Source organism: Tubulanus polymorphus, chromosome 5, assembly GCF_964204645.1.
Source record: "Tubulanus polymorphus chromosome 5, tnTubPoly1.2, whole genome shotgun sequence".
Classification (NCBI taxonomy): domain Eukaryota; kingdom Metazoa; phylum Nemertea; class Palaeonemertea; order Tubulaniformes; family Tubulanidae; genus Tubulanus; species Tubulanus polymorphus.
In genome coordinates, this window is record NC_134029.1 from 1,304,675 (window position 1) to 1,327,310 (window position 22,636).

The following is a 22,636-nucleotide window of genomic DNA, read 5'->3' on the forward strand; positions in this document are numbered from 1 at the left end:
CAGGGGTGTACTGTAGAAACCACAAATATTCTATGAACAGTTCACATCGAATACAAATTATGTAACTAAGTGAAGTAGACTGGGGGAGTAGAAGAGGGCGGGATAGATGCAGCGTGACATTTACCAAAATCTAGTAGAGTTGATATAATTTAATAGATAATAATTGATTTTGTGGAGATGGTAGATATTAAGCTGGATTTCGAAAGTTTACAAATAAGGGCTGATTAATCCACTATGTGTCTCTTATGGGTGTCTTCACATGGATAAATGAGTTTCGAACTCGGAGTCAAATTCTAAATGCGAAAGTCCATAAAAAGCCCCTCTCATAAAAAACGAAGATTTGCAGTCAGTTATATCATTGGAATAAATCCTTTATTCATATCTCTCCCTAGGAGACCAGCTCCTAATGGTTAACAGTACATCTACAAACTAAATCTACAATTTTACATCATTTCACTGATATCAATGCGACGTATGTTCATAATAAATGCATAAAATGAAAACACCTCAAATAGGCGTGCTTACTTTCATTCCTATATAAAATATGATTACATGTATCATCTAAATTTGTAAATGATTGATTAAAAAAAAAGATTCATTTAATTTATTAAAATGGAATGTTACAATTCGAATGGCTGATTATAGGTAAATAACGCCAGGGTTTATAAAACGTTTAAAGATAATACAGATTAAGCAGACACGGCTGGAGTAGACCGGACCTGCAGACACGGCTGGAGTAGACCGGACCTGCAGACACGGCTGGAGTAGACCGGACCTGCAGACACGAAAGTCCATCATAGCTCATGAATGACTGATACCGTACGCACTGCTATATTTGCCTGTTGTCGCTCCCCTCCCCTGCTTCAGTTTCTCAAACCACTTCGGATTTTCCTGATTCGTCTGAAATGAGAATAACGCGATATCAATTCATCACATTACAGGATAAACCTGCATTTCACGTCGCGTGATGACGATCGATCAATGCTCTGACAGCCCTGGCGAGCGTACAGACGAGAACGCACCACAGATTAGACTTACAAATAATGTCGCTCCTGGCTTATGAACATTTTCATCTTGAAACGTGGTATGTTTTTTGGTAGATCTCGCTGATCTCGGTGTAGTGGATTTAGAATGCGGTGAACTACCGCTCAACTGCTGTTGACTCATATTCAATACAACTTGTTTCATTACAGCCATTTCCTGAAATAATACGTCAGTTACAACAGACTGGGTAGACTGAGCAGCCCTGAACCACTCCTGCAGCTCTTCAGACATTCACCAATGTAGTATTTAAGCGTGGACGATCAGTTTTTTAGCCGATAAGTCTAGTGTTTAGTTGATACCTGTTTTTGATTTAGCAATCTCTCCAGATCAGCTGCCATCGTGTTACGCATTTTTGTCAGTTCCGATTTATCTTTTTCTAAACGTCTATAAAAACCAGAAACAAACGTCGATCAGAAAGTAGTCCTTTCAAACATTTCATAAAATTGAAATAGAGACAGATATTTTACTCGATATCTTCAGTCATCGTGTGAATTTGATCTTTCTGCGTCTTCATTTGTTGATCTCTCAATCTGATGCTGTCTATCAGGTAATTATACGGCTGTTGAGCGTTGTCCAGAATGTTATTCGTGTTCTTCAACTGAAGCAGATAAAATCACAAATATTGATAAGCAGCAGAAAGGACTGAAGGCTTATATAGAAGTATATCGTACGAATTACACGTTTTCGCGAACCTCTTCGGCGAGTTGTTGAACTTTAGCTTTCTCACGATCTATCTCTTTCTGTAATGATGAATTAGCTCTTTCCAGTTGTAGAACTCTACGCGCTAACTGAACGCTAAAATAACCAAACACACAATTATTTAAGTAAAAACACCAAGTAAAATGTTTCAGAAATGAGTGAATTCAGGCCGCGACCGGTTCCTTAATCTACCTTTGTTTCAGTCTTCGTTTAGTCGTACTGGGAACATTAGCTCCATAGCCGTAAGAAAACAGAACTCTTTCAGCTTCTTGTTCATTTTCAACTGAAAAATACAGCAGCATTTTAATCAAAAATTAGCACAATTCACCGATTCTTCTATCACAGCGAAACAGCAAATTTACTTTCAGCCGATTGCATGACGACATCATCCAGTTCCTGTTCTAATTTCTCATAAGTATCGAGCTTCGAAGATTTTTCCGAGAGTTGAGATTCTAAATCGGTGATTTTACGTTCGGTAGTAGTTTGTAGCGCGTAATACTCTTTAGTCAGAGCCTACAGTAAAAACATTCGATATTAAATCACTTCAAAGGACCCAGTTCCGAAGTTAGTGGTTAAATTTGACTCACAGCCTCTCAACTCAGCCTTAGAGTCAAATTAAACCCAAAAAGTCAGCGTCACTGGTTCCTGTCTGTGGAACTTGAATCAAATCGCTACAAACCTCAGTTTTTTTCTGCAATTTCTCGTTTTCGATTTGACATTCTTTCAGATGTTTCACGGTTTCCTCGTAAACCATCTGCGTGCGTTCCAACTCAAACGATTTGATTTTCAAATCATTTTGAACCTCGGATAATTTGTTGTCTCCGCTGATTTGCAGTTGACGGAAACTATACGAAATAAATCAGAAATATAATCGATACTTATAAACTTTAAAATCAGAATTCTAGACACACGGGACGGAATTACAATTCTACACTCACTCTGACATCAACTGTTCGTATTTATTCGACGCTTCTTTCTCAGACATTTGAGCGCGATCTTTTTCGGACGTGGCTAAATCTCGCGCTTCTCTAAGATTCCTAACAATCACAACAACAACAAGGAATACAACCGATTAAATCAACAATAGTATAATTGAAACGATAAAATTCTCAGACGAAAAATCATAACTAGATTAGGAAACAGTACGTTTTTCATTTTTGTCAAAATTAAGATTTTAAATTTGAAACTGCATGTAGAGAGAATCCCACAATGACAAGGAAAAAGTCCGAAAATGTAACTTTGGGATAGTAGTTTATTCAACGTTTCGACTATATCGTAATAGTCATCTTCAGGAATACTGTATTCCTTGAGCTAGTGTAGTTTATTCAACGTTTCGACTATATCCTAATAGTCATCTTCAGGAATAATGAGATACAACAAAATTTATGAGATATATATATATACAATCCATAGACAAAGAGACTAATTCAAGTAATCAGAGATGATATCACTCCTGAAGGAACTTGACTTTACTTTTGGCAGTCCTGGATTTGATATAGCATTTCTCATAATTTCGGAAGCTGGCGATGAGGTACCCAATGTGAAGAAGAAGAATTTGAAACTGCATACTACAGTATGGACGTTACTGTGTAGTGTTTGTTGTAGGGGAAGTAGAAGGTTTATAGTTTATACCTGTTTTCTCTTTCATACATCTCTCTTGTACTCGTTTTCAAACGATCGATTTCGTTTTCAGTTCGAACGCGAATCGTATTCAATTCTTCTTGTAATTTAATCTCGTATTCAGATTTATATTGTTCCCTACAAAATCGAAATAAACTCGAGTCAATTTAAAACACGTATCGAAATCTCTTAGAGCGCCGTGAAGATTCGTGGTTTCTATTCCTCGATGCAGGGCGAGACAAATGAAGAACCATTAACCATGAAACTGTGCCGCCACGAGGATCCATCAAAACATAGATTAATGAGACCTGGGGATCATTCATTTAATACGTACGCATAAAATTTGAATTTTTCAATCCCCCTCTTTACGCAAAATCGGCCATTTTTTCATATGCATTAAGCATTACAGTACGCAATTGCACTGAACCCTCCCACCTCCCCTAATGCGTACGTAATAAATGAATGACCCCTGACCAGTACTCAGTGAGGACACGATGATTTTGTACCTCGAGCTGACGTATCTTTCATACATTTCTTCGCGTGCCTTCTTCGCCAGATCGATCTCAGACGTCAGTGTTTGTATGCGATCGTCGCCGTACATCACGCGGTTCTGTAGTTCGTTTACTTGTTTCGATAAATAATCTTTATCCTGAGTAATCATCGCTAACGAATGTTTTAAACTCGTTATCTGTAAACAAAAACAACAAATATTTGAATACATTAAAATCATTCATAATGTTCCACAGTTCTCGCTGTGTTCTTACAGACCCGGGAATCTAAGATTCCCTAAAATATCCCAGACTTTTGTCCAAAAACATCCTGATTAAATTATAATATATCCTCACTGAGGGCTGTTTCTTATCAAGAGTATCCTTGTGTCACTCGTCACCAGCAACAACAAGTCATCAAATTCTCTAATATTTCCTCCAGGGAAACTCCAGAATTCCCTGATCTGTAAGATTCCATATTAAGTTTGACAATTAGATTCCTGCTGTTATTGTTCTATACCTCTTTGTATTGTTCGTCTCTTTCTTTAACCGCAGTTTGATAGGAAGCGTCTAGGAACGCGTGGTTCTGTTTCAACGTAACCAGATCTTGTTCGTACGTGTCTCGATCTCTATCGAAAATATATCAATATTTCATTATGAAATAGCTGAATTGAAACGTAGGGGTTAAAACTCCGGAACTCTAGAGGTTGATGCGAGATAGAAACAAACAGCTCCTGGCTCCAGTTTTGTAGGCGTTCAGGCTTTACTTACTGTTTCACCTGGTCGTAATTCTCAATTCTAAAATCCCCGTATTGAACTTGGGATTTCGTATCGGCGAGTTCGAGCGTTAATTTCTGATGTTCAGTTTGAAGTTCTGAGTAGAGTTTTCGTTCCTGGTGTAAATTCTACAAAACGTTGAAGAATTAAAGGTTAGATTTAACAACATCTATGATTTAGATTGGTTAGGTTTGAATACAACTGACCTGATGACACGTATCCAAATCATCGGTTGTTTTCTTTAAATCATCGGCTAATAAATCGCAATGATTCTTTATGGTTTCACTGAGCGTCTTTAAAGGATTCACTTTTTCAAATATTTTCATCTAGACAAAGAAAAATATCGCATTCGAGTTAAAGAATCCGTTAACATTCATTCTAAATAACTTAAAAAGTTAAAAGTGTTTGAACTCATTTTGACCGTAGAGTAACTTTAACTTTTAGAAAACAAGTTCATCGTCGAATGCTTGAACTCGCTGATAATTGAAAGTGAACTGATGTAATGAACGCCGGGGATTTAGATTATAAATTTACCGATACGAATTGTTTCAGCGATATTTCAGTTTCGTCCTGTAATTTCAACTCGTCGTATTCCGATTCAGCGATCATCAGATCTCCGCGTAGAGTACGTCGGACGTTTCCCGCTCGTTCCGACAGTTTCTCGTTGGCGTCTTCGAGCGATCTCTGACGATCCATGATCGATTCCATCTCGCGTCGGATCTGATCCTGTCTGTGTTTAGACTCGTCCTGAGTGATCTTCAATTGAGCCTCGAGTCGCGCTTGTAGAATCTGTTTTTGATGTACAACGTCGGCTAACTGCTCCTGTTACAAATACAATAATAACAACAACAACATAGTCAGTGCTAGTCTCATGAATTATCTCAGCCCAACAGATCAGTTATTCTTTGATGTAAGGAGTTTTAAGGAGAATTTTTCATATCTCAAGGAAGCGTCTGCATCACCTTCATATCCCAGTTACAACGGACTCCTAAATCGCTACAGTTTATCTCGGTAAACCATTAATTCAGTGGTTTTGTTAGCAAGTTTTTATCCTTAACACTATCTAAACTCAAGTTCGGTTAGTAATTTGGTAACCTCCTAATTGGGTAAAAAAATCCTGGTTCTGCCAGTAACGTTACTGATCTACCTAGGCGAAGCCTATTAGCTTCATTAGTAACTGCCTATTTCTGAAAATTTAAGGAGTTTCCAGCATTCTTAAAAGAATTTTCTGTTTAGAAGAAGTTGTAGGGATCCAGCAGCAGGTTTCACCTCTGGTTAGTATTTGACTCGGGTCATCCTTCAACCACCGACCGAGATGACACAATTTATTTTTACCTCCAATTCTTCCATTTTCTGCATGTGTTCAGCCTTCATATTATCGATTACCAGCGTTTTCTGAGACAATTCAATCTTTAACAGCTGTAAATCGTGAGAAAGTTGTTTCTTTTCGAGGAGTTGTTTAGTAATTCGACTCTTACGATCTCTCCTCCTGGCTCCGGGATCGCTGGTTTCATCGGGTGACAGTGTGAAATCAGTGATCGGTTCACTCGTCTCTAAACCCGTTAAATCGCCTTCAGTTTCAAACTCTGTAAATGTTTTCGTGATTTCACCGCCTTCAGCCATGTTTTACAGATTCTAGCTTGCTTAAAATGGGTTAAAAATTATTGAAATCCGCGGAAAATAAAAGTAAAAAAGATGTTTGAATTTGGCACAGCGTCCAGTTGTAAATTGAGCGTACGCTTCTGTCGCCAGGCGCACTATTTAGCAAACAAAACCAATGAAACGAATATACAGACAACGCGGTATCGGATGACGGTGCCGGACTGGCATCGGGACTCACCACGTTCCGAATTACGAAACGGAGTCTACATACATAATCGCGATTCAGCGTCCTCAAATTAAAAGAAAATCTCTATATACATGTTACACAAATGCCAGCTGCTGGTAGAAGTTCGGCACATAAGTGTGGTGACCATCTTTTTGGTGTCGTTTCATCTCGCGGCCGCTTCTGAGTACTATGAATTATTCACTAAACGTGCTTTATCGAAAAAAGAAAAAAGAACAAATCATTCGAAAATAATCACATTAAATTTTTTCAGCTTTCCAAATGAATCAAAAGTAGCATAATTGTTTCGGATTCGTTGGATCGGGTAGTTGTATTTAAACAATGAGAAATGGTTTTTGTTATTTCCTGACGAGTGGCACTTCTATTGCTTAATGAATATTATAACATCATCAGCAGCAACAAAAAGCGGTTTTTTTCTCACTCACTCTCTCTCTCTATCTATCTCGGTCTCTCTCCTCTTGCTCTCTCTCTCTCTCTCTCTCCCTCTCTTCGGGTCGATAGCGCGTCAGTAAATCTATACATAACGCTACTGCTCGAGCGAGCGAGCGAGCGAGCGAGCGAAAAACATGCTGAGAATTACAGAGAACCACTGACGAAAAATTACATATTCTCTGTTCTTTAGAACACCGTTCACTGCGTCTAGAAAATCGTCGTCTAAGAATATGTTTGTCATCTCAATATGCACTGTTGCTGCTGATTTGTATTTATCCACACGTGGATTACGACTGTCGTAGATTTCAAATCGTAAGTAAAAAGTGAGTTCCACGTCACGTCTTTATGAGATTTTCTTGTTTGATTTGTGTGTGGACGATCGTGTTTAATTGCTCAATCTAACGACGTTTCTTTGCTGATGAGATGTTAAGAAGTTAGGGGGAGGGGGAACATATTGCATTGCTCAATCCAGCGCAACTTTTCTTTAGTCAATAAAAACTCGACAAGATTGCCGATGCTATCTTGCTATCTTCCATATGAAAGATCACTTTTCACATATAGAGTATTACAATTATATAGAAAACTGATCTTTAAACATCGCTTCATTGAAATTATCTACTTTTCATCAAGTACAAAATCCCATAGATTCATATGTTAGTGAATATTTCGTCTTCATACTTTCATACTGGATGTTGTGGAATGTTATAATTTTTCATCTGACACAGGAACCGTGTTTAAGCTAAAACATTTTCATTGTTCACTCTTTCAATCTTTCATTCCTAACCGCACTTTCCTGATTACTGTAAGATTGCGGACCAAGTTCAGTGAGAATTACAGAATTAACTCCACGTTTCAGCTTTACACGAAAACTATACGCGAGGGAAACATAAACAGCTCTTATACAAATATTACCCGAGACTGTATGATATAACAACTGTATATGTTTGAACACGAGAGCTTAATGAGAACATGGTCTACCGTGATCAAACGTAATTCTCATTTTATAAAACGTGGCGTAACTCGGAGGGATGTAGGAGAAACAGACCTGTTAGGGTAACTGTGTGTCCTCTAGGCACGAGGACGTGATGCTCACTCGGGTAATGCGAACATTAGATAAAATATCCCTAAAGACCGCATTGCTGATTACTCGCATTCGCGGCAATAAACTGAGACCAACGATAATACGTTCTAACTACGAAATGGTCACCGAAGATACATCATTAACCATCTCTTCCTTCATGTCGAAGATTTATTTCTTCTTTTGTGCAGCCTCGTAACACTGGACCTCCTCCAGCCGCGAGGAATAGACAGTAATTTAGTATGCACCATTATCGGGACGTGTCCGTCGCCGCCCGGCCGGCGGTATTGCTGTTCTTCGATGTGTACATGCCACCCGCCGATCGTTAATATGAACTAGGAAATGATAGATTGAATGCGGTGAAGATGAAATGAATAAAAGATATGTTTGATTGAAGAAATATAGATAAAGCCTTGAGCTTATGTTCTATCAGATTTTTCACTGATCGAATTTCAAATTACAAGAGAAAGTGCTGAATCCGAATGATTAAAGCTCGAAGCTCGAATGCGATCCGGATTCAAGGATGTTTAGATCGAATAAGCCGCGGCGATTTTTAAATCGAATCTTTGATGGAGAGAACTGACGTGTTGTGCGAAAAGCGCTCTCTGATTGGCGAATAAGAAAAAATTCACCATTACAAGGAAAACCTAATGACGTTTAGACGTCTATCCATTTTGAAAAGGTTTTAAAAATAGCTCATAGAATAGAGTATAATTTTATCACGTGAAGCACGGCGACCGTTTCATCCAGAAATGCTTTTTAAAAACTTGTATTTGTCAGCAACAACCAAATTCAGTTGCTGCAGCATGCTTGAACTATCTTTAAATTGTTTCGATTTAAATTCTTGCAGATCTAAATATTTTCCGTTTTTTAAAGCAGTCATATTTCGCATTGGTTTTGTAATTATACTCGGAGTTGAATGTGTAATATTAAGGGTGTCAGCTGCCAGTGCCTTGAATATCTACGTTCTATGTGTGAACAGGTGCACGAGACTGAATCAATTTCAGAGTATCCTGATTTCATCATTCATCATATACATCAGTTATATATAGACGTATAGAAAATATGCGCAAAAATCCAGTACATATCGGATACATATTTGTATTATTCGGGAATATGAGAGGTCAAAATCTTTGATTCGTTTTCTTCGTCTGGTATATGAACATACGTTATTGTATATACATCGATGGAAAGGTAAGATATATCGGTTTCTATAGAATCATGACACTGAATCTAAAGCGATGATCAACCGTAAAATAGGTAAAAGGTTTAAATGAATTCGGTGAAATTCACGGCATATTCAACTTGTCGCTCCGGCCGCAGACTTGATCAAAGAGTCTCCCGGCGTAGAGCTGTTTCAATGTGTGTGTCGTGTGTTAGTAAATACCATATGTGGCAGTACCGGTCCTGTTGTCCACGACCGCTCACAACAATCACGTTGTGTGCTATAAATGTATATAATACAGACATACACACCTCAGGAATATTAAAACCTTACATATGGATATCGTGTAACGTAGATTTCAGTGATTTAGTAAGTACTGTTTTTGTATACTATGTTTGAGATTTAGGAAGTTCGTGTAAAAATGCAGTTGAGATTGAGTTGATTAAACCATTAATAAAACATTACCCGTGTTACGACGTGCTTTATTCTATTAGTCGTCTTCAAAACGTTGAATAAATACCGGGCCAAAGCTAACATTTTCGGACTTTATATCATTTTTCGTCATTATTGCGGGATTCTCCATAGATTATTGATTGAGTCTTCAAACAAATAGATCTGCAATTTGAATACATAACATCTAAACATTAATAACCCGCAGCCAGGGCTCGTTATAAATGGAAATTGGTCCACAGTTCTGAGTAAGAATTCAACTTATTGAACAAATGAAGTATTTTTGACTCTGAACTGGATCCTGGGACTCAAGATTAGGCCTCTATCCCCTATCCTACGAACCTCTTATAAACATGAAGTGGTTCCCAGAATTATGGGCGCGGGGGAAGAGATTTGATCGTTGACCCTAGCGTTATGTTACAAGCCTCAGCGACATGTAGACATAATGATAGTGATATGATCTCGCAGCTTCAGCTCGGATCATATTCGCTGTAACTATGTATAATATAATGTCTACTGCCGGCGACATCAACGATTCACTCATCTTCAGATACAGTTCTTCATCATCCAAAAAAATATCATTGCTGTCTCTCCTCCTTATCATCGCACGCATCTTATCATCGTTTTCTATCTCTATCTCTCGTCACCCGTAACGGTCCAGCGCATATGATGAAACTGTGTGAATTCAAGCTCTACAGAAATCATCGAATTCTATCTCGCTACCTCACGGAGGCGATAAAACCGATTCTTTTTGCTCATTCGACTATGAACTGTAAATAGATTCGTTGTGTTGATATATTCAGTACGCGGTTTCTCCTGTAAATATCGTTGTTGCTGTTGTTTTTTTAGAGATATAAGAGATGCGAGGGATGAATGCGATAACTTCGCCGATGAGCATTTATGCAACTGTACTCGTTGTTCTGCTGTCCATATTCAGAGGTAGGTAAAACATAGAATAATAGTAAATATCTTATGAAATATAGAAACTCCACTCCTGATATCCGAGTTGGATCTGGTTTGGTAGATTACGCTCGAGTCTCATCGTTTGGGGCCGTAAACATCTGACTAGAACTATGCGAGTTGGATGTTTCCCGTTTATAAAGGGCCACAGAAATATCTCAAAATACATTCGAGTTAAACAGTTATATCCGAATTGGACTCGAGCGGAGTCTACTTTATCGGTTTAACTCGAAACAATTCAACTACATTTGATCTGGACTTGATGATGAAAAATACTAGATACAAACTTCTCAAAGCTTCGTGAAAACTTCCCAAGAAAAGATGAATGTCGGCTCTTTCTGTGTAGTGTTTATCGTACTGAATTAGATAAATTTATTGCCAACAACGTTTCATGCGGATTCTACTCATAAAACCTCATAATATCACAGGATTATTGAATTCCAGTGATTTACAAAGATACGTGTCTCGAATGGATGATTCGGTGGATTTGTAGTCTACCCCGGCGGGGTCGTCGTCGGAAAACGAGACGTATTCTTCGGCAAATATTTGATTTATCTTAATGTGAATATTGGCTCAATTATCTTCAGACAATATTTACAACTTATGAAGATATATCATCCCGAGCGCAAACGAGTAGCAGAGAAAATTGCGAAATGAATCGACGAATGCAAAGAATGTACGATTCATTCGCTTTTTATCATTTTGCCGATATTCGTTTCATGCGGATGGAGGAGAAATGTATAATTTCGGGGTTACTGCGCAATGTAATGTATATCAGTCGTGTGACTCAGAATTCACCGAGTTTAGGCCTATACTACCACGTCGAGCGATCTCTGTTACTGCGCGTCTCCCGGGAGAAGTTTACATGCAATGAACGAGGAAAGGTTGACTGAATACCGCGCAAATAAACTACCATTGACAAGCGATATGACAAATAGCTAACTGAGTTTCATCGATTTACATTTGCCGTCTCTGAAATTCATGTTTATCTAAATGCTCATTGCAGCAGTTCGCGTCTGTGACTAGCTAATTTTCATATCCAATTATGCGACGAAGAAAATGCTGGTGCTCTGTAACAGCTTTTAGATATTTCCAGCTCCGGCACAGATCATGCAACCAGTTTTCTAGGAAATTCCAGGATCCTGTTCCTCTGTTGCGAGTTAAAAATTATACTCTGAACTGAGGCTCCAGTGAGGATAAAGAGAGCCAGCCTTGTACGTAGAACTGGAGCCAGGAAACTACAATATATGTGATCACTTTATTGTTATAATCTATGTGTGCTTTCGTTTACCCTCTGAGACCATTTTAATACGTCGAGGTTTGATGACTGACCGAGTTGGGCAAGGAAATAATAGAAATGAGTCGAATGCAAGGGTGGGACGGGTAAGATTACGATTGGTGCAGCTTTCGTAGCGTCGAGTCGCAAATGCGAGGCGTGGATTTTTTGAAGATTTGCTCCTAAAAACGTTGATAGAATATTTCGGGGTAATTGTCCCGTCGTTGAAGGGATCTCTGAGCAGCTATATAAACTATTGGTTCGGTCATGGCTGCAGCTACCGGACCGGCTTCAAGGATATGTTTGTTGAAGGCGTTCATAAACGCATTTAATCAGAATTGACAGTCTAAGTTCACTTTCAATAATTTCAACCGCGCTCAACGTTTGAACTGCACATAAACCGAAATAAGCTGAGAAAAGATGAATACGAATGAAAATGAATTTCAAATTTCATTTAAATGTAAATTTACCAATAAAGCTTTGTGCAACCATCACTAACACGATCTATGAGCGAATGACATTTTATTGACTGATAGTTCATTAGTCGTTCCTTCATAGCTGAAATACCATGCGCAGGAATCAAATAAAGACCGAAAAATCATTAATTTCTTTTCTGCTGATTTCTATGTATCGGCATTGGGGATAAATCGGTGAACGAATTCTGCTGGTATTAGGCTAGTTGAGTAACCCTCGACCCATTTCATCCCGGCGTCAGATTCCCGAATATCGATATCTGAAAGTTTTGATGATTAACCGAAGACTTCTTCAGAGTCATCTTGTTCGGCGCACAGTGAAGTGCTAGTAAAGAACTACCTAGCGACGATATAATGTATTCATTCAGTGTTTAATGAAACAGTTTATATTCCGGTGAGCGCGCCCTAGCCGAGACATCAGTAATACTAGCGAGCTCGTAGTCTTATAGGAAATCGAAAGCAAGACGAGACGATGAATACATTTTTGTAGAAGATGAAGCATCGCTTGAGCTCAACGGATAGAGACAGTGGAGAGGGAGACAAACAATGAGCAAAATGAATTAATGATTTTATACGACGATTTAATCGGTTTTAGTGATTAAAGCGCGCAGTCTGTTCAATCGATGCGGATGATTAATAGTTTTATGAAATGACTTCGTGTATAGAGTCTGATCTTTCGTATATCGAATCCCTTATACATTCGATAATTATCCAATCTTCAACCTATCGATCTGAATGTATCACCGGAGGCTCATCGCTCGAGGAAATACTAAAAACATCATTCATATAGAAACGTTATTATACCGAACCGTGATTACAAAAATGGTACATTATAGAATTACCCTAGAAACGTTATTCGAAGAAACGTTATTACCAAACCGCAAGAAAGATTGTACGCAGAGTGTTCATGAAATATGCAAAGCTATTTGACGTATAACTACAGTAATTGGTGTTAATGTATTGAAGATATGGAAACAGTTTCTAGTACAGAGCTCTGGAGAAGCACTGGTCTGCTGCTGACGAGTGATTATAATTAGTTTCCTAATCCTCGCACTGACAGACGAGAGAGAAATGATCGATCGAGTTGAAGTGTAAGATATCAGAGAGAGAGAGAGAGAGAGGGGGAGGGAGAGAGGAGAGAGAAAGGATATATACTTCTAGCATCTCCCTTCTCCATCCTCCCCCACTCTCTTTGATTCGCATTTTACACCAAAATCCCTACGAATGATTCTCAAATATTAAAGGTTAAAGTTATTCTCAAATATCTCAGATATAAATGATTCCTTAAATTTTCTGAATGCTACGCTTTTTCAACAACAAAATGCACGACAAAACCTTAAATGTTAACCAGATTATTGTGCATAAAACTGTTGGGAAAAATATGTGCCTACGATATTTGTAAAATATAATTTTATGAAAAGATATTTGAAAAAACATAATACCCATATTCTATATACATGCGAATATATTTTACCCAAAATACATGCATTTCTGATTTTACTAATAAATAGATTTTTTGAGTGTCGGTTTTAGTGGTGTTGAATATGCTTTTGAATTTCTTGTATTTCTAGAGTGCCATTGTAATCCACATGCTAAGAGACTTTACGATGATCTGTTGAAGAGTAGCGGGTATAACAAACTGATCAGACCAGTCGGCAATAACACTGATAAACTTACTGTTTATCTCAACCTGAAAATATCTCAGTTAATCGATGTGGTAAGATGAATTCTTCATTATCCAGTGTTTTTAGTAGAATAACATTGAGCCGGCCCTTTTAATACTGACTTTTTGAAAATTTTAGAGGGTCTCATTCGTAACCCCCCCCCCCCTCGGCACGGGCCTGCGAAATGATCAATGAATGCGTATTTACGATTGAATCGTGTTATTTCAGAAGTATTTACCCTATTCACGATATAACCCACGCCTCGTTAAGTCTTATGAATTGAGATATAAATCGCAAATTGAAAACTGATTTATTCTCAAGAGCTTTCGATTCGCCAGTCACAATAACCGCTTATTTAATGAATATTCCATGTTAGATGATTGAACATCGTCGTATAACCCTGTAAGCTATGTGGTCTGAGTAGTAAACACGGAGGCTAACAGCCGCAATTACAACGATGCTAATTAAAATTCATTAGTTTACACAAGAATGCATCGAGGCCTCTCGTAGAATTTCCCGCTCTCAATTAGCTCGTCGCCGATGGCTACGTCAGCCCCGGTCAGACATATTTGAATTACTGCCTGACTTCTAAACTTAGGAATTAATGATTCAGCGAAGCAAACTGCCCGTAGCTTAAAACTAACCCCTCGTCGATAGATCTTAAAATGAAGTTTGATCTCTTGTTAGTGACGTTAGTAGCGAAATTCAATAGAGATTTAGTACTTTGATGCTGTGTGTGTGTATTATATCGTAATGGCTTAAATGGATCCTTTCATTATGATGAGAGACATCAAAGCGCGACCCAACGACATTTCAGTTCGTGGTCCTAGGTGGTTTCAGCTAACTCACTCTGCAAGCCAGGGACGCATTCAGAGGAGCGACTTCTAACCATAGTACCGACGGAAAAGGCCACTTCTACAAAGCATAAAAGGAATTAAAATATCATCTAGTCAAAATACCATCGGGGTCTACGTTACTAATGATATAGCGTAATCTATTCTATCATTATGGAACAAACGTATTACGTACCTTTACTACGACCTATAGATCCTCCCCTGGCAAGAAAGCCACTGAAGAAACTATGACCAATTTTGATTTCGATTTTGCTATTTTTAGGACGAGAAGAATCAAATCATGACGACTAATGTCTGGCTGCGGCAGGTGAGTATCGCTATATTTAACGGAACGAGATAATTGAAGTGACCGGCAAGCGAAATATATAGAAGTTTCATGGTTTCAATTTGCGACGAGCAGGAATCAGAAAATTGAGACGTGATGATGAATAAGAACTGTGGGATTAGGTGTTCTCTGAACGAGCAGGAAATGACATTAATTGCAGCCCTAGAACTTTATCACAAGCGACAGAATAACGATTATACACTGTATATATGCATATTGCATCTAATTGCTTCTGCCATCTGACATTTAGAAACAACGTTTCTCAAATTACCACCTCGCTTCAGATCAGAGGAGCTAAAAACAAATCAAGAGACGATGATTTTTTTTCGCCGAAAACAAGAATAGCAGCGATAACACAGAAAAGGGAGATACCATGTTTAATAATGAATTTAATATGATATTCGCTGACGTTAACGCGATTATTCATGAACATGTATCCGTCTGACATTTACAAAAAACTTCTGAAATTACCACCACTTCAGAGCTAAACAAGTCAGACTATAAACAAAAATTGAAATGGTGATAACACAGAACAAGAGACACCGTGTTTGATAATTGACGTCAAACATTTCGTTTTTCGTGTTCAAATTATTAAAACATAAAACATTTCAGGAATGGATGGACTACAAGCTGAAATGGGACCCTACAGAATACGGTGACGTGACGGAATTGTTCGTGCCGTCGGAAGATATTTGGCTGCCGGATATAGTTATTTACAATAAGTATGTTTGGTCATGGATTGTTTGAATCCTAATGTCTAGGACTACAGGAGGACGCCTGTGTCAAAACCCGCCGTTTCATTCCCGGAGGAGTGGTGGCTTTGTAGGGGTCAAATCAACCAGTTAAATCAATAAGATGGGAATATCTGATTCAAAATCAAAGACAAGTAGTGCCCTTGTAATATCAAAGAGAGCTCCAAAATGAAAGATATATTTTTCGTACTATTCATGACGCAACGAGTAATTTTGCTGTGTCTGTGATGTTCTTATCCGGAATCGTCACCAGGGATGACGTAATCCTGGTTATATCTTATTTGCGTATTTGCAATCTGTTTCTATCGCGTAATAAACTAAAGTTTGTTTGCTGTAGACGACAAACACAGCGCGGCGCAATCGGCTGTCAGTGAACCAGACTGATTGAAAACGGTCTCTTAAAAATCCGCAGCTGCAGAGTGCTTCAGAAAATAGCACCACCATTAATATAATTGCTCTTTATTGATGACATTTTTCCCGTTGGGTCTTACACAAATCCATTATATCAATGCATTATATTTCCCCGTTCTATTTGAGAATTCCCGATGCGTCCCACGTGAAGATAGCGACTTCGGCTCATAAGGCTTTCGATTATATTCCAGCGCTGACGGAAACTACGAAGTGACGTTGATGACAAAAGCGACGCTGAATTCGGACGGTCGAGTGCAGTGGGATCCACCGGCTATTTATAAAAGTTCTTGTGCCATAAACGTCGAGTTTTTCCCGTTCGACGAACAGAAATGTAGAATGAAGTTCGGCTCGTGGTCGTACGACGGATTTCAGGTCGATCTAAAACATATACAACAGAAAAGCGGACCTCTAGATGTGGAAGGCGAAGTTGTTATTCGAAACGGTGCCGATATGGGAGAATTTTACGAGAGTGTCGAATGGGACATTCTCGACGCTCCGGCAAAACGAAATATCAAATATTATCCTTGTTGCGTAGAGCCTTATCCCGATATTACATTCAATGTTACTATGCGTAGAAAAACGCTATTCTACACGGTTAACCTGATCATACCCTGCGTATCCATCTCATTTTTGACGGTACTCGTATTTTATCTTCCGTCTGACAGTGGCGAGAAGATTACTTTGTGTATTTCAATTCTGATTGCGTTGACTGTGTTCTTCCTGTTGTTGGCCGAAATCATTCCGCCGACGTCGCTAGTCGTACCGTTGATAGGGAAGTATCTACTGTTCACGATGATATTGGTCACGTTGTCTATCATCGTGACTGTTATCGTGCTAAACGTACACTATCGGTCGCCATCGACGCACACGATGTCACCCTGGGTGCGCAAAGTGTTTCTGAACATTCTACCCCGGTTGCTGCTGATGCGGCGCCCGAATCCGGACAATGATAGCTACCCAAAAAATAAAACCCCAGTCGGAAACGGCATTGAAATGAAAGGGTCTTACAGAAACATCATAAGCGGTAATGGAGGTATGAATTATGATTTAAACGCTCGTGCGAACCCGATCATGAGAATGCGCAGCGAAGAATATCTACGAGATCCAACCCTGCGACAGCGTCCTTTCTCTACTCGCATACAGAGGGCGCTTGACGGTGTAGACTTCGTGGCCGAACATTTACGTAATGACTGTGAGGAATCGCAGGTAAGCGATGTGGGTACGCGTTTTAGAAGTCTCCTGAACCCATTCTATGCAACTTGTAGAATTTCATTTTATTCTCATGGATCCAGTCCCATTGTCAGATGGTTTGACTTTAAAGTTTGAAATATAGATGGAGTATTTCTAACTTTTTGATGATGAATAATATCAAAAGTATAATATAAAAATGTGAAAGAAATCCCTTTTCTGTTACTTTACTAAAGACTTGTAGAAATGCATTTTATTCACCAGGGTCCAGTTCCACAGATCTGAGTTAAGATTTGACTCTGAGTTAACTCATTGAAAATGAACTAATTTTAACTCAGAGTTAACTCTAACTCACAACTGTGGAACTTGATCCAGGATCCGACGAGATTACGTCCTCTGGTCGTTGAACACTTATAGATGAGCTAATTGCTAATTTCTTTAACGATGAATAAATGTTATTCATATTTAGATAAGAGAGGATTGGAAGTACGTAGCTACAGTAATGGATCGCTTGTTTCTGTGGATCTTCACTACGGCTTGTTTGGTCGGTACGTTAGGTATCATCCTACAAGCACCGACATTATACGATAAACGGGTTCCAATACCGAGGTAAACGTCGTTTCATCTTTACAAATTACTGACACTAATCTCCGCGTGTTTCGGTGAAGGGATGAAGATGGTTTGCGGTGTCATTTTGATGTATCTGCAGAGCTTAGTTTTACAATTCTAATCCTATCTACCATCGAAATACGAGAAACACGTGGATTATATTAGGATTAACTAACCTCTTTATATAAACTAATGGTAATGATTTATTAAATTTTGGTTTTGGTAATAACTGAACTCACATTATGATTATCACTGAATATTCCCGGGTTGTGGCTTTCCGAGATATCTAAACTAAAAAAAGATTGAGTTCATGTACATTAGAAAAAAAACCCAGCTCTACAGGCTCATTTTGTTAGAATTAGTTTACTTCCAATGTTTTTACCCTAGAAACAAATTCTAACCGATAACTATGGAACTGGGTTGAAGCGTACTGCAAGAAAATCTAATTCCAAATTTTGAAAAATGAATAATTTAGAATGCAATTATCCGTTAAGGAGTCTGAAATAGCTTAGCTTTCATTCGACTCTTTGAAAGATTGTGACACTCGCGTTGGTACCTTGTGACTGAGCTCTTTACAAATATTTCATAAAATCTTGCGCGCTCTCTCTCTCTCTCTCACTTACTGCGGTATATCAGATAAACAATTTCATATCGAGCAAGAGGGAGAGAGAGAGAGAGAGAGCGTATGATATGAGATGAATGTAAATATTGGTTCATCTCGGCACTTAGTAACATATCACCACTTTCTCTAAGTCGTATATTGTATCAAGGATATCTAGGGATCGAGGGCAGCTGGTGGTAGCAGTAATTCTTTCATTCTCTGTCTCTCCTTCAATCTCTGCGAAAATATATATATGAAAGCTTGATAATGATCTGTTTCGGGAAATGGGCTATTATTTAACCACGAACTTTCCTCCCTTACAGCATCCATTGAATGAATGATTAGAGATTATACTAACAGATTAACTCTATCACTACGTACATGGTAGGTTTATCTAACACAAACTGACGTTAGAAAGACTTAATACATATAACTATTTCTGTCCATTCTACACATGCTGTTCGGATGAAACAGAGTTTAAATGCGTTCATGATTCGATCCACACTTAGTTGTCGGTTTCCATTTCGGTGCCTGTAAATAAGAAATCAAATTTATCTGGAAATGTGTGGATATCGAGTAGAATCTGTTGTCACTTTCGTCACTATAAAATTTGTTTAGGAATATATGACATTTTCTGCTGAAATTTAGTAAAATTTCTTTCGTCTTAACAAAATGGTTTCGCTTTATTGAAAATAACACACGTCACGCCACTCTCTAACACCGCTTTTACTAACATACAATTATAACTACTACTATTTCAGAAAACTAACACATCATACAGATTAGCATGCTGCATGCGCGCACGCGCACTGGTCTAACGGGAACAATCCCTACTTCCGGTAATGGTGGTAAAGTGGTAAAGGTGTTATACGGCAGTAGAAATAGAACTTCGAGACTTCGGGATGAGATTCTATTACGTAATGGCAAATTGTTGCTCGTTCTTTTCATCTGACTCTAAATGTAGCAGCAGCAGCAGCAGCAGCAGCAGCAGCAGAAACAGCAGCAGAAAACGTCAGGATTATTCAGTTAACAGAGATTAACGTATTGTCTGCTGAAAATCAAAACACGTGTTTTTATAAACGCGTTAAAAATGTACATAAAAGTGTTAGTGTAAATAATTAATGAATATATGAAGAACGCATTTCAACAGAGAACGAGACAGAATCCAGTTCTACAGTAGTTTGACTCATAGTTGGAGTCATAAATAGTTCATTGCCAATATTCCAACTCAGAAAAAAAGAGAAAAACAAGTCCGAAAAGGTTTCCTGATGCTTGATTTTTGACGCTTCGACTATATCATTAATAGTCGTCTTCGGGAATACTCTTTAACTGTGACTTTTCAAACTCGTTTTCTCTATGAGTTTGGAATTGTAAATTTCATTATCGTTTCAACACGGACTCGAGAATGTTTACTAAATTGTTTTAATCCTGTGCAACTGAATCCTGAATATTCGTTGTACCTTGAGTCGCACAGTTGTGAATTAAGTTCAAAAGTGGTCTTCAATCTTTAGACTGTTCGTAAGTTGTTAGATTGACTCATACTTGGATTGATCTTAAATCTACCGTAAGCGATGACTGTGCGACTAACCCTAACTTGCTGTAAACAGACGTGATTTTAAAGATGGGACTTTTTAAAGAAATTATCAAAAGGACCCATTTATGTCTTTTTATAAGAACTATCTTTTTACTTTTCATATTCTGAAATCATTATGATTGTTATCCTGCATCAATTGCTGATCTATTTCAATCAGCATCAAATTGTATAAATCAATTCAAAGTTGTTTTATTTCATATATTGTCTTTTGTTTCTTTTTACGATTCGTTGCAGGGGCTCAACAAATGTAGAAAGTTGTTGTACACAAGTGGACTCCGAGGCGGGTGATTGATAGCTATGTCCAACCCCTCCAGCTATCTATCAATTCATTATTTTGTCTCCTGTTACTTAAATGTCTTAAGTTCATTTTTTTCTCCGTCCACAACAAAGTTATTAGAATTTCGTTGTTTAAATCAAGCGAATTAAACTAAACGTGGGAACCCCGGTTGACAATGTTTAGAAATCCAATTCATTTACGTTAAGAGGTATTTGTGAGACGTCACGGCTTGTTATTCAGGGGCCGCAGTTGTTCAAACGTTGGTTGTTAAGCCTAGCGCACATCGACACTGCGATTGGAGACAACTAGTTGCTACCGAACGATTACCCCGCGCACATCGAAGTCTAGTTACAACCGGTCAGTTGCAGCAACTGCATGGCGCATGTCGATCGTCGAGATCCAGAGCGCGCACATCGACGGATATGACTGCGATTGAGTACAACCAGTTGCTCAAAAGTAGAACATGGGCAACTGGCTGGAACTGGAGATAGATCGACGCTTACCAATCGTAAGCTCGCTCACATCGACACATTCAAGCAACTGATCGTATCCAGCCAGTTGCTCTCATGCGCTGAAAACTGCCTTGCAACTAGTTGTCTCCAATCGCAGTGTCAATGTGCGCTAGGCTTTAGAGTTAACCAGTGGATAGTTGACATAATATAACAATTCTAAGTTCACTGTTACTGTGGTATTTATCTGTCGGTTATAATATTCAACCATCCTTTGAGCAACTGCAGCCCCTTGGCGGTCAAATGCAAGCGGCTAACTGTAGTACAATTGGCTACCTTTTGACGGTCAGTATGACGCGCGTGAACGATGCTTGTGACGTCACTGCACTGACTTTTGCCGCTATTTGTATAAAATTGTATATAATACATTGGTTAAAATGCAGAGTGTTTGTTTGTAAAATATTTGTGATCATTTAGAATAATTTGTCGCTATATAAATTATATCATAAAATAAAGCAGAGATTTTACGTTAGTTTTCGTTGCTTTTTAAGTCATCACCCGAATAGTGACGACTGTGACAATATTGACTCTTATCAGAATAGATCGCTGGATGAAGTGTCGTTCAGAATCCGACCTCGAGATGTCGCTTCATTTCCGAATGTCGGTGAATCGATGTAAGGAACCCGGTTCCACAGCAGTTCCACGGTTACAATATAGCTCAAATCAAAAGTTATGGATCATTAGTTCATTTGAAATGTTTGAATTTTTTACCGAGGAATGCGGAACTGGATCCAGTGATAGTTGTAGCTACTAAATAAAGCTTTATTCGCTATTGCATAGTCTAAGATTAAGCCTAAAATTGTATAGATGAAAACTAGACAAACAGATAAAGCTTTATTTATCGAGAGATATGACGTTCAAAATAGGCCCTAAGTTGTCTTCATGAAACCTGGAAAATCAATCCTCCATAATAGCAACTATATACAGATTGATTGCCAATAATAATTTGACTAACTGGATATTCAAAACGAAACAATGCTTCTTTTTTACTCATTTGAAATTTCTAATCATCACCACGGGGGGGGATTGAGCTAACGTTGTTTTGTGAAAACATCCGCAGCTCTGTTGGCATCGTACAGTCTGACTCGCACATTAGTCACAAAACCAGGAACCAACAGAAAAAAGACATGTTTCTGTACGACACTAAACAACATAGTGTCAATAACAGGTGGGATCCATGGATCTAAAATAGTGGGAAAACTTCCTAAGGTCTGGTTTTATATTCATTTACATTGCGTTATATATATAAATATAGCGATTCTAAAACGAAATAACGAGCAATAAATTGTTAGCCGCAAAAACTGGGCTTTCCAGACCTATCCTAAATCCACCTCTGGATTGCGTCAAATATTTGCAAAACCTGAATTGTTTTTTGTTTCATCTTTTTGTGCGTCAGTGCGCGGCATCCGGCTTTACATATATACAACGTCATTATTAGATCTACGGCTGCACGCATGACAGAGGGTGTTCACAGTGGCTTCCGTGATGGTGTCACCAAAATAAACCACTCTCTTCGATTCGATGTCAAACGGGAAACTATCAGC

At 38.5% G+C, this 22,636-nt stretch overlaps 2 protein-coding genes across 4 annotated transcripts; one reads left to right on the forward strand and one right to left on the reverse strand.

Annotated features, from left to right (window-relative positions):
* Positions 1–361: 361 nt before the first annotated feature.
* On the reverse strand, positions 362–6,338 carry LOC141904895 (progesterone-induced-blocking factor 1-like). Its single transcript, XM_074793504.1, has 16 exons — positions 5,964–6,338; positions 5,163–5,450; positions 4,835–4,954; positions 4,623–4,756; positions 4,372–4,480; positions 3,870–4,051; positions 3,376–3,501; positions 2,682–2,780; positions 2,423–2,588; positions 2,106–2,256; positions 1,936–2,026; positions 1,737–1,839; positions 1,512–1,642; positions 1,344–1,428; positions 1,039–1,200; positions 362–900 (listed from the first exon to the last, which is right to left on the reverse strand). The coding sequence occupies exons 1-16, from the start codon at positions 6,249–6,251 to the stop codon at positions 802–804; spliced, it is 2,334 nt and encodes a 777-aa protein (XP_074649605.1). The 5' UTR covers positions 6,252–6,338; the 3' UTR covers positions 362–801.
* Positions 6,339–9,101: 2,763 nt separating this feature from the next.
* LOC141905250 (acetylcholine receptor subunit alpha-like) lies at positions 9,102–21,543 on the forward strand. 3 transcript variants are annotated; one of them, XM_074794068.1, is made up of 8 exons: positions 9,102–9,178; positions 10,449–10,538; positions 13,880–14,025; positions 15,089–15,133; positions 15,764–15,873; positions 16,506–17,520; positions 17,972–18,111; positions 20,541–21,543. In XM_074794068.1, exons 2-8 carry the CDS (start codon positions 10,460–10,462, stop codon positions 20,596–20,598), a joined length of 1,593 nt encoding a protein of 530 aa, XP_074650169.1. In that variant the 5' UTR covers positions 9,102–9,178; positions 10,449–10,459; the 3' UTR covers positions 20,599–21,543. The 3 variants fall into 3 exon arrangements, with proteins under 3 accessions (XP_074650169.1, XP_074650168.1, XP_074650170.1); XM_074794067.1 differs by lacking the exon at positions 9,102–9,178 and adding an exon at positions 9,439–9,518; XM_074794069.1 differs by lacking the exons at positions 9,102–9,178; positions 20,541–21,543 and adding exons at positions 9,439–9,518; positions 19,474–19,612.
* Positions 21,544–22,636: the final 1,093 nt, after the last annotated feature.

Coding starts and splice junctions, on each gene's coding strand:
- LOC141904895 (XM_074793504.1), bottom strand. CDS start 6,251: ATGGCTGAAGGCGGTGAAATCACGAAAACATTTACAGAGTTTGAAACT. Junction 4,757..4,834: donor ATTTGGATACGTGTCATCAG/GTCAGTTGTATT, acceptor AACGTTTTGTAG/AATTTACACCAGGAACGAAA. Junction 3,502..3,869: donor GAAAGATACGTCAGCTCGAG/GTACAAAATCAT, acceptor TCGATTTTGTAG/GGAACAATATAAATCTGAAT.
- LOC141905250 (XM_074794068.1), top strand. CDS start 10,460: ATGCGAGGGATGAATGCGATAACTTCGCCGATGAGCATTTATGCAACT. Junction 15,874..16,505: donor GATATAGTTATTTACAATAA/GTATGTTTGGTC, acceptor ATTATATTCCAG/CGCTGACGGAAACTACGAAG. Junction 18,112..20,540: donor AAACGGGTTCCAATACCGAG/GTAAACGTCGTT, acceptor GATTCGTTGCAG/GGGCTCAACAAATGTAGAAA.